Source organism: Alexandromys fortis, unplaced genomic scaffold (assembly GCF_014885135.2).
Source record: "Alexandromys fortis isolate MF-2015 unplaced genomic scaffold, M_Fortis_MF-2015_v1.1 scaffold_325, whole genome shotgun sequence".
In the NCBI taxonomy this organism is placed as follows: Eukaryota; Metazoa; Chordata; class Mammalia; order Rodentia; family Cricetidae; genus Alexandromys; species Alexandromys fortis.
In genome coordinates, this window is record NW_026068211.1 from 500,184 (window position 1) to 516,354 (window position 16,171).

General features: G+C 54.1%; 1 protein-coding gene across 4 annotated transcripts; it reads left to right on the top strand.

Annotated features, from left to right (window-relative positions):
* The first annotated feature begins 3,967 nt into the window (after positions 1–3,967).
* On the top strand, positions 3,968–13,151 carry Bbc3 (BCL2 binding component 3). 4 transcript variants are annotated; one of them, XM_050130326.1, is made up of 4 exons: positions 3,968–4,202; positions 7,418–7,706; positions 8,930–9,120; positions 12,078–13,151. In XM_050130326.1, the coding sequence occupies exons 2-4, from the start codon at positions 7,433–7,435 to the stop codon at positions 12,192–12,194; spliced, it is 582 nt and encodes a 193-aa protein (XP_049986283.1). In that variant the 5' UTR covers positions 3,968–4,202; positions 7,418–7,432; the 3' UTR covers positions 12,195–13,151. The 4 variants fall into 4 exon arrangements, with proteins under 4 accessions (XP_049986283.1, XP_049986282.1, XP_049986281.1 ...); XM_050130325.1 differs by lacking the exon at positions 3,968–4,202 and adding an exon at positions 4,759–5,228; XM_050130324.1 differs by lacking the exon at positions 3,968–4,202 and adding an exon at positions 5,753–5,900.
* Positions 13,152–16,171: the final 3,020 nt, after the last annotated feature.

Below are 16,171 nucleotides of genomic sequence, written 5' to 3' on the forward strand. Positions count from 1 at the left end.
AATTAAAAGAAAACTTAAAGGCATCCGTCATCACCACCCACCTCTGAGAATCCATCTTGATGGTCCCAGCTGAGTTTTATCTCCAGCCCTCATTTTACTTTTTTGGTTAAATTTCATTATTTTTATTTTATTGTATTCTGTGTGGGGGTGTTGGATCCCTTGGAGTTGGAGTTACAGACAGTTGTAGTTGTGGACTGCCCTGTGGGTACTGGGAATTGAACCCAGGTCCTAGGGAAGAGCAGCCAGTGCTCTTAACCGCAGAGCCATCTCTCCAGCCCTTTATTTCACTATTTATTTATTTATTTATTGGTTTTTCGAGACAGGGTTTCTCTGTGGTTTTGGAGCCTGTCTTGTAGACCTGTAGACCAGGCTGGTCTCGAACTCACAGAGATCCACCTGCCTCTGCCTCCCGAGTGCTGGGATTAAGGCATGCGCCACCACCGCCAGGCTCATTTCACTTTTTAATTTTGTGACTTAATCAGTAAGCTGCTGATTTTTCCATTCTCCTGCTTCACCCTCTAGAGTAGTTGGGACGTCAGGCCTGGACCAGTAGGCTAACCTTTACTACTATCCTTTATTTAATAATGGCTCTTGACCCTCGGGTTTGGGGTGACAGGAGGGTTGACTTTAGAGGTGCCTTTGAGAGATGCTGAAGCCTGGCTCTACACAGCATCACCACCCACAGATTCCCACCCCTTTCATACTTAATTCCAGCCTGTCTGGTTGCTGCTGGGTCTTATGTTGGTAGCCTGAGGTCACTGGATGGTGACCGAGGGACCCAGGCTGCACAACAGGCGGAAGGCAAGAGCCTGTTCCCTTCCCAGCTACTTCACTGAGAGGCCCAGAGCAAACACTGTTCCTAATTAGTCCCACTAATGACAACAGCAAATACTGATTAGGCCTTCGTGTCATTCGCTGTGTTTAATGACTTCCGAGAAACATCTCATTTAATCAGCAGAAGGAAGGGCTGTGCTGGTGCCTCTAAGGTTGACCTGCTGTCAGAAATCCACCTTGACAGCTGACACGGATGGCGCACACCTTTAATCCCAGCCCTCGGGAGGCAGAGGCAGGCGGATCTCTGAGTTTGAGGCCAGCCTGGTCTACAGAGTGAGTTCCAGGACAGTCAGGGATATATAAAGAAAACCTGTCTCAAAAAAAAGGACAGGGGAGGGAGTTAGAGAGATGGTGGTTCAGCAATTAAAAACACCGAGGGCTCTTCCCCGGGATCCGGGTTTAATTCGCAGCTCACAACTATCTGTCACTCCAGTTCTAGGGGATCTGACACCTTCACACCAATGCACATAAAATGAATTTAAATAAATAAACAAATAGAAAACAAAGAAACACAGCCATCTTTGCACCTTCTGTGCCTTCACTATGGTTTGTTGGGGGTGGATCTCATATATCCTAGGCACGACTCAAATTCGCTGTGCAGCTGTTAATGGCCTTATCCTGACTCAGCCTTGCCCGGGCTGGGATTGCAGGTATATACCACCATGACATGTCTGGTCTTACGCTGTGCTGAGGATGGAACCCAGGGTTTTATGCATGCTAGCCAAGTACTCCAACTGAGCTGTATCCTCAGCCACATTTGGGTGGGATTTTTGTTTTAATTAATTTATTAATTTAAATTAATTAGTTTCATTTGTTAATTTAGTTATTTTGAATATGTGTGGTGCTGGGATTAGACCCCAGGACCTTATGCCTATTAGGCAAGTATTTTCTTTGTTTTTGAAACACAGTCTCCCCAGGCAGGCCTCCTCTGCAGCCCCAGGGCTGGGAGATAGACTCAGGGCACCACACCCAGTAAAATGTATAATCAAAATTATTGTTGTACCCAAAAGCTGTATTTTATTGCCTGTAAATGTTTATCAATGAGTTGCACTACAGGTTGGTGAGCTGGGGGCTGGGGTGGGGGTTTGGTGATAAAGGATTGGAGTGATAGCCCCCTAAGCCCTGTGCCCTGCACTAGTCCCCAGGGCCAAAATAAAAAACCCTGGGAGAAAGAGAGGATGAAGCAGGAAGGAATGGAGGAAGGGGTCTAGAAGCCAGTAACAGTCTCAGATATTTGAAATAGTAAGGTCTCTCCTGAGATTTTGACTCTTATTTTGCTAGATCTAAGTTCCTGGTCATGGGGCAGGTCATGTTTGAGAACCTGGCCTCTCTTTCTCTCTCTATGCTCCTTTTTGCTATTGTGTGCCCCCCCCAACACACACACCCAGGCTGATACTATTTTGAGACAGGATTTTTTTATATAGCTGTCTGCGCTAGAAGTGCTATATAGATGAAGCTGACTTCAAATTCACAGAGATCCTCCTGCCACTGCCTCTAGTGCTGGGATTAAAGGCATGTGTCACCATACCTAGCTATTTCTATGTGTTCATTTTTTTCATGCTAGATGCTTTGATCAATCCTTCCCCTCCCCCAATTCCTCCCACCTTTTTACTCACCCAACTTCATATTCTTTTTCTCTGCCTTAGCAAAACAAAACCAAACCCAAAAACAGAAAATCAAAACAAACCAAAAAACCTGTAAGACAACAGACAGTGGTAGCACACGCTTTTAATCCCAGTTCCAGGCCATCCTTGGGCTCTTTCTGTCTCAAAAAGCAGGTGCTGGAGGGATGGACCTGTGGTTTCTGCACCAGGTGGCAGTGGCAAATGCCTTTAATCCCAGCACCTTCTAGGAAGAGGCAGGCGGGTCTCTGTGAGTTCAAGGCCAGACTGACTCCATAAACTAATGGAAACCCTGCCTCGAAATACCCAAACAAAAAAGCAAAAATACCAAAAACTAACGAACAAATAAACAAAACTAGACTAAACTAAGTAAAAAAGCACACACAAAAAACCCATAGAGCATGTTTTGTGCTGACCAGTGATACTCCACTGAAGGAAACTGCTTTTCCCTCTTCCAGCAGGTCAGCAGGTATCAACCGGATAGAGGTGACACTTGGCGCCCACTTTCCCTTGTCAGTGATGGGATTTTGTGGGTGGCGTGTGTGCACGGGTGGTATCAGCCCCGCTGTGTCTGGAAGACACTGTTCCTTTGGAGTCATCATCCCATCTGGCTCTCAGAATCTCTCTACCTCCTCTCTGCCTTCTGAGCCTTCAGGAGAGGGCTTGGATGAAAACATCCCGGACATGACTGGATGCTGCCAGGTCTCTCACTGTCTGTACATTGTCCAGTTGTGGGTTATTTCATTCTTAGTTCTGTGTATGTCTGTAGGTATGTGCACAGACATATGTGCACACAAATGCAGGTGGTGGCAGCTGCTGGGAATGTAACGCAAGTCCCCTGGAGGAGCAATAAGCACTCTTTTTTCTTTTTCTTTTGTATGCTTGTTTTGTTTGTTTGTTTCTTTGTTTTTGGTTTTTCGAGACAGGGTTTCTCCGTGGTTTTGGAGCCTGTCCTGGAACTAGCTCTTGTAGACCAGGCTGGTCTCGAACTCACAGAGATCCACCTGCATCTGCCTTACCTGGCGCAGGAACCATTTGGCCATCCTTCCAACACCTGCTTCACTTTTTGATAAAGTGAAAGCCCAAGACAGGCCCAGAATTCACGATAACTCAGGCTGGCTCCAACCTTACAGTCATCCTCCTGCCTCAGCCTCCTGAAGAACTGGGAAAACAGGTGTAGTTGTCAACAGGGTTTCTCTGTAGCTTTGGAGCCTGTCCTGAAAGTAGACTAGGCTGGCCTCGAACTCACAGCAATCTGCCTGCCTCTGCCTCCCGAGTGCTGGGATTAAAGGAGTGTGCCACCACGGCTTGGCTTGTACAAGGGTCTTTTCTCATGTGTCTCTGTGACATTCTTTCTCGGTCACCTCAGTGCTGGGCATCTGCAGGTGAGTTATATACTTGGTGAGTTGACTGGATTTGGGCAAGACCCGGACAGACTGTCAGGTACCAGACAGAATGATGTCCAGGGCTCGGGAGGGGTAGAGGTCACTCTGTTTTTTGAAGGGAGGGAAATGACAGCTAGAAACAGAAAGGGGAAAGGGAACAGAAACAGCAGACAAGATGAAATAGGGTGCAGGGGGCTGCCCGGGCATGTCAGTGCCAGGAGCTCAGGGCTGCCTCCTCCCAGCGGGTCCAGTGCCAGACTGGTGGGAAGCTGGACCAGGTGTGCATGTTCATGAGCGTATCCCACCATCCGGCCACTTAGCAGGACAGGAACCTGTCACAGGAGTGACTTTGTGAGCACAGGTCAGGGGTCAGTTTCTTCTGTGTCGGATTTAGTCTGTTTTGGAGGGTCACTTTCCAAACCAGCTAGAGCAATATTGTGGGTGTGCTTTCGGGATGTCGGTCTGGGGGTGTCGTTCGGATCGGAGTGTGTGTGTCCGGCGGGACCTGGCAGGAAGCTGTTCTGAGGTGTGGTGTGAATGTCGTAGGCACCTCGGGACAGGGTTTGTGAGTCTGAGCCGGCTGGAACATTGTTTGTGAAATTATGTGTGGGGCTGTCACTGTCCCTGTATGTCCCTGTGAGCTTGTGTGTGTGTGGCTTAATCTGGGTATCTGGGGCGGGGATGATGAGGTTGTGAGTCCAGGCCCTTGCTCCACGTGTGCATCTGTGCCTGTGGCCAGGTATCTGACTTTGTGTCCCTGTGGTATCTGACTTTGTGTCAGCAGTAACTCGGTGCACCATGGTGCCCGTGGGTCAGTCTGAGAGCTTACTCCTTGGGTGTGGGTCCCAGTCAGTGTGTCAGTGTGTCAAGTGTGTGTCTGGCCACCCAGGGTCTGGGCTGTCCCCACGGTGCTCCTCCTGCCCTGGCCAAGCCTTGCCCCGCCCCTCGGCTGCAGGGAAACCCCCGCGCGGAGGTAGGGGGCGCGGCGCCCGCCTGCAAGCCCCGACTTGTCCCCGGCCGCGGGCGGGGCCCTGGCGTCACGCGGGGGCGGGGCGTGGGAGCGAGCGAGAGGCGGGGCGGGGCGGGGCTGCCGCCGAGCAAGCGGGGGCCCGGGGAATCGCCGGGCGGCCTGAGACGCGGCGCGGAGCCACATGCGAGCGGGGCACCCGGGAGGCGACACCAGCGAGTAAGCAGCAGTGGTGATCCGGCCGCAGAAGCGGACGCATCAGTAGCAGCAACAGCAGCAGCCACTGCAGTTAGAGCAGCAGCAGCAGCAGCAGCAGCAGCTAGGAGTCTTAGTAGCAAGCCACTCGGCGGGCGCGCCCTCCAGAAGGTAGCGGCCCGCCACCCAATCACCGTCCTCTTCTGGAGTGTTCATGCCCCCGGGGTGAGTACGCACCCCGATTCCCGACGTTGCTCACGAGCGACCAGGCCGGGAGGGCTCCCTGGAGGAGGTGGCGGGATGCACGGGCAGAGCGACTGTCTTCTTGCATTCCCGCTGCCCGTGCCCCAATTTTCGTCACTGGGATCAAGGCTGGGTCGGCTGGGCCGGAAGGAAGCACCTGGGACTCGGGGCGCCCGGTCTGGGCGCACAGGTGCCACAGCGGTCTGGCGGGTTTGTTTACAAACAATGGGGTTCGAGCTCGCCCGCGCCCCCTGGTGGCCAGTGAGGTCGGGGAGGAGCGTGGTCCCGGGCTCGCTCGGGTCTCCCGAGTCCCGCTACAGGAGGGTCAGGGTGGGGGGTGGCACCGACGATCGGCCACACCCAGGGCGCGCGCCCGCCGGGGGCGGCGACAGGGGGCGGCGGAGGCTGCGGCTCCCGCGGGCGGGGGCTGCGCCCCAGCAACAGCCGGTTATTGGCCCCGCGCGCGCTGGGCGGGCGGGGCGGGCGCACGTGGCGGCGTGGGGGGGGCTGTGACAGCGGAGGGGTGGCGGGGACCGCGCGTGCGGGGCTGTGGATCTGCAGGTGTCTCGCCTGGGTGTGTGTGCTCGTGTCTGGCTCCCGAGTTTGTGTCCCTACACCGAGATGTTGGCGTTTGTCACCCGGAGGGGTGTCTGCGTGAGTCCTTGCCCGTGTGCGGGGTGGGGTGCACCTGTCCGTTTACGGGGTGTGGGTGGCCACCCCACACACACCAGAGTTGTGTGCGTGTGCTCTTGAGGGGTGACTAGGGGGGAAAGCTGTCGCCTGCCTGGTCGTTTTGATGGTGGTGCGGGCGATGTGTGTGTGGGGGAACACTTGAGCTGTGTTTGTGTGTCGCTTGAGTGAGCTGTGTTGGTGTGCAGGGGTCTCTTCCGAGTGTGTGTTGCGTGTGTGTGTGTGTGCGCGCGCGTGCTGTCTCTGGGTGTCTCCAAGACATTCATCTGCTGCACCCAGCATTTGGGATAGGGTGCCACCCAGTGCTTGATCGCTCCCTGGGTGACTTCTGAGTGTCAAGGAGGCACAAGGCTATTTCCTCGCTGAGGATGGATGGCTCTGGGGGGATGATTTAGTCAGCGCAGTGGCAGCCTCTCTGCATGGTGTGTGTGTATTGGGTCTGAGGGGCTTGTCACTGTGATCCGTGGCTCATATGTGTCATGTGGCTTCTCTCCCTCTCTCTGTAGTGTTTATACCAGTCACGTGAGGCCAGTGTTTTCTGTCTCTGCTTTAGGTGTGTGCTGCTGGTGTGTGTGCGTGAGTGGTGAGTGTGTATGTCTGTGAGCGTGTGTTCTGGGACTGACAGTTGGCTATGGTGTTTTGGGGCTGAGAGAAGGGGCTGGACTGATGGCTGCTTCCAGCTGAGTCTGGTCCTCCCCGAGTTGCTGCCCCGCATGCGAGGTGGGGAGGATGATGTATCCGGTTGTGATGACATGTGTCTGTGTATAGCTGTTGTATCCCGGGAGCTCAGAGTTGGGGGTGGGGGTGGGTGTTGCACATTCAGGTGTGTTTGGGGATGATGGGTGTGCGCGCTAAGGTGTAGTAGGGGTGTCTGTGTATGCATGAGAAGCACGTTGAAGACTTCTATCTGTTTTGTTTCTGTGTGTGACGGCTGCATTGTGGATGGGTGAGTGCGGGCTTGTCAGCATTGGGTCAGTGTGAGACTGATGTAAATATGTCTAAGACAGGAGGAGGGCTCTGGTTGGCTGTGCGTGCATGGCTAAGTGTGTCCCCTTGTGTTTCTGAGTGGACCACCTCACTGGGTCTGGTGGGGTGGAGGTCAAGTTGGACACTTCTGTGAGTTCTCTGATGTCGGAGTTGTGTTCCCATCACACATACAAGCACAGGCACACACACGGATCCTGTGTCAGTCCTGTGTGTCCAGGGAGCCCCAGCACCCCTGCTGCGCGCTCCCCTCTGTTGGGAAAGTTCTCCCTGGCCCAAACCCTGAGAGTCCTAGGCAGTTTGCTCGGAGGGCTTGCCTCTAGTCCCAGACGCAGTCTGTGCCCCCCCCCATGCGTCCATCACCATGTGTTCCGGCCAGGCTGCCCCTGGGGTCACCCCCTCGTGGGCGTGAGTGACCTCCAGGCGGGGTGTCTGCAGGGTGGGGTCCTGCAGCCCCCCTGCAGTCGCCCCGCTGACCTCCCCGCTGTGCCCCGCAGGCTCCAGGGAGCGCCATGGCCCGCGCACGTCAGGAGGGCAGCTCTCCGGAGCCCGTAGAGGGCCTGGCCCGCGACGGTCCGCGCCCCTTCCCGCTCGGCCGCCTGGTACCCTCCGCCGTGTCCTGCGGCCTCTGCGAGCCCGGCCTGCCTGCCGCCCCAGCTGCCCCCGCCCTGCTGCCGGCCGCCTACCTCTGCGCTCCCACCGCCCCGCCTGCCGTCACCGCCGCCCTGGGGGGCCCCCGCTGGTCTGGGGGTTCTCGCAACCGGCCCCGAGGCCCACGCCCGGACGGTGAGTGCCCACCCCGCACCCGGGGAAGCTGAAGCGGGAGTCGAGCTGAGTGGGGCCACCGGGAGGGTGTGGCCAGTGTGGTCTTTGTGTAGCAAGAAGCAGGATGACTGAGTGGAAGACAGGGATGGAAGGGCCAGGTCGAGTGGGAAGTCCCTCTTGGAATCTGACTGCAGTTCCCCGAGTTGTAGCCCACGTCCCTTCCAGAGCCTCGGGCAACAGCTGTTTCTCAGCTCCCCTCCCCCATCCCGGGTCTCTGGGCGCCCCCCACCCCCTGCGAGGATTGCAGTAGGAAGGAGTGTGGCCAGTGGGAGGACCGTCACCTCAGGACTTGGGGAGGGTTCAAAGGCCTTTCCCTTTTATTTGAGTCTCTTTGGCACTCACAGGGCTAGCCCGCAGTCCCCCGGGGAGGAAGGGGAGGGGGTGGGGCCATTGTGTTGGGAAAGTCCCCCTCGGGGAGAGGGTGAGGCTCAGGGAGGGAAGGGTTAAAGGTCCCCTGCCTGGTGGGCTGTTAACCCTGTGGTGTCCGGCTGCGGGGAATGACCATCTGGGTTTCCCTTCCCATCTCCCCCAACGCCCCCATACAGTCTCCTGAACCCAGGGTTAAAGAGAGAAAAACTTTACAACTTTCCCTGGGTTTCAGGACGAGATTGAGAGATGATGAAAACCGAGGCCCAGGACCTGGTGTGGCAGGACGGAGAGCTGAGGACGAGTGCCAGAGGGGGCGGGGCCGAAAGACTTAATCTAGCACCCCTGCCACCCTCACCCCACCCCCACTCTTCTTGGGCAGCCCCGGTCTGGCCTTCTGGTCACCAGGCCAATGCCACATCCGGGGGTGTGGCCTCACTATGGTTGGGTTGGAGCGAGCTGGAGACGTGAGAGTAGTGACTGGGTGGGGTCAGTGCCTGTAGCCCTGTGTGACCTTGGCCACTGCTCTGGGTAGGACCTCAGTTTCCCCGTCTGTCAAACAGAGCTGGCTAGATGTGACTGGGTTTTAGAAGAGTACTCAGGTCGGATTAGTTGAGGAACTTCCGCACTGATATGGGGTTTACTAGGGGACTGGCCAGCCAGGTAACCCCAGAGCCACTTCCTCAAGACCCCTTTCTGGGGCTTAGGGAGGGAGTAAGAAAAAGGAATTCTAGAGCAGGCCTTAGCTACCTAGGTGCCTCCCGGACGCCTAGGGGCCCGCAGGGTGGGTGATGACCACGCCCCTTCCCCTCTCCCAGGTCCTCAGCCCTCGCTGTCACCAGCCCAGCAGCACCTAGAATCGCCCGTGCCCAGCGCCCCGGAGGCCCTGGCGGGCGGCCCCACCCAGGCAGCCCCGGGAGTGCGTGGGGAGGAGGAGGAGTGGGCCCGGGAGATCGGGGCCCAGCTGCGGCGGATGGCGGACGACCTCAACGCGCAGTACGAGCGGCGGGTGAGTGCAGGGCGGCGGGCAGGTGGGGAGGGGGACCGCACGCCCCCGCCAGATGTGCCGCAGCTGCTGGCCCAGCGCGCGCGAGGTCGCGCCGGGGACAAGCAGATGGGGGTGTGTGTGGGAGGAATCGGATGGAAGCTGGGGTCCGGGATGGGCCGGATCGGGAGCGGAGCCCCAGGCCGGGTTGGAGAAAGCTGCTCGGAGCTGCGGCGCGGCCCGGAGTCCGCGGCCGCGGGGACTGAGGGCGGCGCTCGGCGCGGCGGCTCCTATATCCCAGGCTATTTATAGCCGGTGAGTCAGCAACGCGCCGCGCCCGCCCCACCCGCCCCCGCCGAGCTGCGTCCCGCAGCGCCCCCCGCCGGCTGCTCCGAGCCCGCACTCCCGGGCCAGGCCCGCCACTAGGTGTTCCGTGCCCCCCCCCCAGTCCCCAATGGAACCCCCCCAGTCATCCGCGCTCGCCCCCTCCCATCCCCAGCGTTGTGCTCTCTGCACATGGCCCTTGCATTGTTTGCTGATTGCAACAGGAAGGCAAAAGCAGAGGAGAGAGAGAGAGAGAGCCCACTGATGTTGGATGGAGGCAGACCCCTCTCTCGCTCTGCTCCTGGCCTTGTCCCCGACCTCCTTGTGAAGGGGTCCTCCTCCCAGCCGCGGCTCACTCCCAGCATTTTTTTTTTTTTTTTGTTTTCACCCGCTTACTTGCACAGTCAGGGGCGTTGTTTTTAGCTCCCATCCTGGCTCTGGCGTCTTCTAACTGCTGGTTTCTAAAGTCCTCCAACCCTTTTATTGGTTACCCTGAGGACATATGAAGTCAAGTAGCTTGGCTTGGCAGCGTGGCCTGGTGGCAGCTTCCTGTAATCCTACTTACTCAGGGAGGGAGAAAGAAAGTTCAAAGCCAGACTGGACAACCTAGTGAAACCCTGCCTCAAAATGAAGAGGAAAGAGCCTTTGAGATGGCTCAGAGGAGAAAGGCTCTTGCTACCCAAACTGATGAACTGAGTTCAATTCCCAGGACCTACATAGTGGAAGGACAGAGTCAACTCCTGCATAGTGTTCTTTGACCTCTCATGTGCTGTTCACACATATGACACACAATTATATATATACATATATATACGTATACATATATACACATATATGTATATATACTAAGTGTGTATATATGTACATACACACTCGTGTATATGCATACATACTTAGTGTGTGTGTTAAGAAGCGCCCAGTGGTTAAGAGCACGCCTGCAGAGGACTATGGCTTGTCTCATAGCTCACAACTGTCTATAGATCTAGTTGTGGGGAATATCTGACTCCTTGTTGTCTCCAAGGGCACACACACATTAAATAAAACTTTTTTAAAGTTTATGGGAGGCTGATATAGCTCAGTTGGAAGCATGTTTACCTAGCAGACACTAAGCAGTGGGCTCCTTCCGCAGCCTAGAGCGTGATGGCAGCTTTGTTGGAGGCCTTAGTATCTGTGGGCCAAGGTCATCCTCAACCACATAATATAGTTCCAGACAAGCCTAAGCTACGTGAGATCAGGTCTCAAAAATAAGTTTTGGGAATTTTTGTTTTGTTTTGTTTTTGTTATTCAAGACAGAATTTTCACCCTATGAACCAGGCTGGCCTCAAACTCACAGAGATCCACCTGCCTCTGCCTCCCAAGTGTGTCTGGAATCCATCAGTGACTGGCAGGAGGAGTATCTTTCCAGGAAGCCCTTTTCTAGCATAAATATACCGACTTCTGTCCTTTCCAAGAGACGTCCTTCTCTGACTTGACCCGTGTGCTCATATCTCCAGAGCTCCCCCTGACTTAGATATGATTAAATCGAGCCACTAGTGAGCTCACAAAGTGAGACCCACCACCTTCACCCTCTCCCAGCTGCAAGGGTGAGGAGGAGGGCTCAGGACGCCCCAGCTAGTTGTGGGCATGGACTCCATTGGGTCATCAGTCTGATATCTGTGAAGTGGATTGTATTCTCTGCAACCAAGGGGGTGAGCCAGGTGCACCTGCTTGGCCATGCACCTAGTAGAGGAACCAAATAAAAGCATCATTTTTCTTTTCTTTTCTTTTCTTTTCTTTTCTTTTCTTTTCTTTTCTTTTCTTTTCTTTTCTTTTCTTTTCTTTTCTTTTCGACAGGGTCTCACTAAGAAGCCTTGGCTGTCCTGGAATTCGCTATGTAGACCACCAAGCTGGTCTTGAACTCTCAGAGGTCTGCCTGCCTCTGCCGCCCAAATTCTGGGATTTAAGATGCGAGACGTCACACCCAGCTTGCTTTCCTTTTCTCTTTTCTTTCGAGACTGAGTCTTACTAAATTGTTCAGACTGGCTTTGAACTCATGCTGTAGCCCAGGCAGGCCCCCAACTTTCTGTCCTCCTGTCTCAGCCTCCAGAGTAGCTGAGATTACAGGCCTGTGCCATCACAGAGGATTCTAGAAAGCTGGGTCACATTTTTATTCCGCCACAAGGTCTCACTGAACCCAGCCCTCCTAGAGGCACCTGCTTTAAGCCTTGCCAAGACCGCAGGATGTTCCTCGCTCATGTCGGTTGTTCTAGACATGCTAAGGGCCCCATTGCTGCCTTCCGTGCCCCACCAGCCTTTTGTTTCTTTGGTTTGGTTTTCCCCTGAAGGGGCCTGCAATCTAGCACCACCTTAGTTATCCTCCAGCCTCATAAGAAGGCGCTAGGGTTTAGGAACGTGAGCCACCCCGAGCACAGGCTGCGATTCAGCCTGCCCCTTAGGGTCCTGTGATTGGCAGGATGACTTTATCTGAACAACAGGAGGTGTATGGGTGTGGATGTCCCGGCAAGCCAGAGCCATTGCAGCTTTGGGCTAGGCTCTATGCTGTGATGATTCTGCCGCTGTCCTGGGAGAGCTGGGAAGAAGGTTGCAGTCAGTCTTGGGACCAATCCAGAATCCACACCTTTTGCCCCCTCACCTTTCCCGCTTCTCTCTCTCCGCAGAGACAAGAAGAGCGGCATCGACACCGCCCCTCGCCCTGGAGGGTCGTGTACAATCTCTTCATGGGACTCCTCCCCTTACCCAGGGATCCCGGAGCCCCAGAAATGGAGCCCAACTAGGTGCCTACACCCGCCCGGGGGACGTCAGGGACTTGGGGGGCAGGACCCCCTCCGCCTTCTGACACCCTGGCCAGCGCGGGGGACTTTTTCTGCACCATGTAGCATACTGGACTGCCAGCCTTGCCTGTCCCAGGGACGCGCAAGGGAAGCCACTCGAGCCCAGGCAGCCTGGGTGCACTGATGGAGACTTAGGGGACCCTGGCCTCCTGAAAGCCAGGGGAGGGAGGGCTGACGGACTCATGGTGACCGAGGGGGTGGGGACCGAGCCGCCTGCCTCTGCCGCCCACCACCATCTCAGGAAAGGCTGCTGGTGCTGGCTGCCCGTTCCAGCTGCAGGGGGACCCTTGGGGTGTCCCCAGTGCGCCTTCACTTTGGGCCTGGCCTCAGGCCCCTGGTGCTTCCCCCCCTCCTCTTGCGGAGGGGGCCTGTGAAGAGCATATGAGCCAAACCTGACCACTAGCCTCCTGGAGCCAGAGAATGGGGGGCATGTGACGGCCTCTCAACCCAGTGCCCAGCCATCTTCCCTGAACCGCCGGCGGGCGGTGACCGATGCCTGCCTCACCTTCATCAGGGGGTGTCCAGGAGGGGTCCAGACTGTGAATCCTGTGCTCTACCCGGGACCACCCCCTCCCCAGTCCCCATCCATCCCATTGCATAGGTTTAGAGAGCGCACGTGTGACCACTGGCATTCATTTGGGGGGTGGGAGATAATGGCGGAAGCCACCTCAGCCTTAGTCCCCAGGGCAAAGCGCTGGGGGGGAAGATGGGGAGTCAGGGAGGGGGGAAATCTCAGAAGAGGGAGGAGTCTGGGAGCGGGGAGGGACGGCCCAGCCTGTAAAATACTGTACATGCACTGCTGTAGATATACCGGAATGGATTTTCTGTACATGTTTGGTTAATTTTTTTTGTACATGATTTTTGTATGTTTCCTTTTCAATAAAATCAGATTGAACAGTGGACACTTTTTTTTGCTAGCCTTACCTGTGAGGATACAAAAGAGGTAGGGACCCATGAGCTCTTCAGGCGTAGGCATTCTAAAAAGCAAGCTGGTAGCTACTTAGAAGGCCTGAGTAGCTAAGAGATACCAAGTCTTAAAAAATGTAATGGGAGTCAGGAGGTGGTGGCGCACACCTTTAATCCCAGCACTCGGGAGGCAGAAGCACGCGGATCTCTGAGTTTGAGGTCAGCCTGGTCTACAGAGTGAGTTACAGGACAGCCAGGGTTACACAGAGAAACAACGACTAAAGAATGACAGAAAATAGGGCAAGGTCCTTGCGGGCAAAGGGTCTAATGCTCTATCCTTATTTATCCCACCAGGTGAATGGTGTAGTTGGTCTTGAGAGTTACTGCATGAATGAATGAATGAATGAATGAATGAATGATTTAGAAGTCTCTGTTTCAAGAGCTGGGGCTCATTGGTTAGGAGACAGTCCCTGTCCGACCTGGACCAAGTGGAACAAACTTCCTCTGGGGCTGGGAGTGACCTAAGGCCAAGCAGGCTGCCCGCCCAGCCCTGGGAACCCACAAAGCATTATTTTGAGGAAGGAGAGTTTTCCCCACTAGCTTCGTGAGAACCGGCTCAGTTGTCTGGGAGCCCTCTCCTATCTCAGCTTTTGCTTCTCCCACATAAAGTGCTGAATCGGGCTACAGAGAGAAACCCTGTCTCAAAAAACAAAGCAAACAAAAAGAGTAGTTCTTGTTCTTGGGTTCAGCTGGCAGCTCACAACCAGGGGATCAGACTTTCGACCTCTGCACACTGTACACACGATACACAGACAAACCTGTAGCCATCACATTCAGACACACAAATATGAATCCTTTTTTTTTTTTTTTTTTTTTCTGAGACAAGGTTTCTCTGTAGCTTTGGTGTCTGTCCTGGAACTAGCTCTTGTAGAACTCGAACTCAGAGAGATACACCTGCCTTACCACTGGGTAAACAAGATCAGCCCTGGTTGAGCCTAATTGTGTGGTCCTAGGTCCTAGCAAGAGACCCTATCTAAAAAAAAAAAAAAAAAAAAAGTCCAGCATGGTAACATTTTTCATTTTTTTTGTTGTTGTTTGGTTGTCCATTCCCCCACCCCCCCACGCCCTCCAGGAACTCACTTTGTAGACCAGACTGGCCTCGAACTCAGAGATCTGTCCGCCTCTGCCTCCTGAGTGCTGGGATTAAAGGTGTGCGCCACCACCGCCTAGCAGTGATGCATTTCTTTATTGCAGTTCCAGGGAGGCAGAAGCAGGCAGATCTCCACGAGTTCAAGACCGACCTGGGAACACAGTGGGTTTCAGGACAGCTGGGGTTGTATAGTGATACTGTCACAAACACACATTCTCCAAAACAAGGTAGTGGCTGATATAAACCCAAGTACCCGCTGATGATCTCTGGATCCCCAAACTATCTGCTGACTTGCAGAAATATGACATGCTATGTGCATGCTCCACCTCTGTCCTATTTCTCCTATGGAAGCATAAAAATAAATAGATGATCCTATCGAGGAATGACACACAAAAGCAAGCTTGGGCCCCACACATGCACACACACATGAACAGGCCAACACACCTTCACACACACACATGAACAAGCTGACACACCTTCACACACACACACGAACAGGCTGATATACCTTCACACACACACACAGGCCGACACATCTTCACACACACGAACAGGCTGACACACCACACACACACACATGAACAGGCCGACACACCTTCACACACACGAACAAGCTGACACACCTTCACACACACACACATGAACAGGCCGACACACCTTCACACACACACACACACATGAACAGGCCTACACACCTTCACACACACACACACACACACGAACAGGCCAACACACCACACACACGAACAAGCTGACACACCTTCACACACACGCATGAACAGGTCGACACACCTTCACACACACATGAACAGGCCAACACACCTTCACACACACGAACAAGCTGACACACCTTCACACACACACACATGAACAGGCTGACACACCTTCACACACACACACACACACGAACAGGCTGACATACCTTCTTTTCACACACACACACAGGCCGACACATCTTCACACACACACACACACACACACGAACAGGCCAACACACCTTCACATACACACATGGCATTTCACAAGTTGCCAGACTGCTATTTGGCCTTCCTTTCTGAGACTCCAATTGCATGTACTTAAGATGTTTGGGCACTGAGAATTGAGCCCCTGGCCTTGTGCACCAGTTTACTTCTTTGGATGGTGTTTCACAAGCTGTTAGGTTCTTTTTCACACTTGTGTGTGAACAACTTGTAGGATTCAGTTTTTGTGCTCTACCATGTGGCCATGGGGGAACAAATTCAGATCTTTAAGCTTGGCTACAAGCCCCTTTACCAGTTGAGCCATTTTGCTGACCCTTCTCATACTTTTTCTGGCTGCAGAATTTTCAACTCAGTGATTCTCACCTCCATCCTATTATGTCTACTGAGTACATTTTTTATTTTTATTTTTGGTTTTTCGACACGGGTTTCCCAGTAGTTATGAAGTCTCGCTTTGTAGACCAGACTGGCGGGAACTCACAGAGATCCAACTCAACTGACAGGGACCCAATTCATCTGCTTGGCTGCGCTTAACTTTACCTGTTGGCCTATCTTGCTGGCCCTAATTTTATTTTTTAAATGTATGTACTTAAAACATATTTTGTCTATATGTCTGTCTGTACATCACATGCATGCCTGGTATTTGCATGTTAGGGCTCAGATCCTCTGGAACTGGCTGGGGTTACAGATGATTGTGAGCCACCATGTGGGTGCTGGGAGTCAAATCCAGGTCCTCAGCAAGAGCCAGTTTAACTCCTGAGCCATTTCTCCAGCCCCATAATTAACATATTATTCTTAAACCTATCACACAAAGTGAATGACTGAGGCATAAAGTCATTTGCCCATGGTCGAGTCGGGGTGGGTAGAACTTGGCCAACTAGATGGCT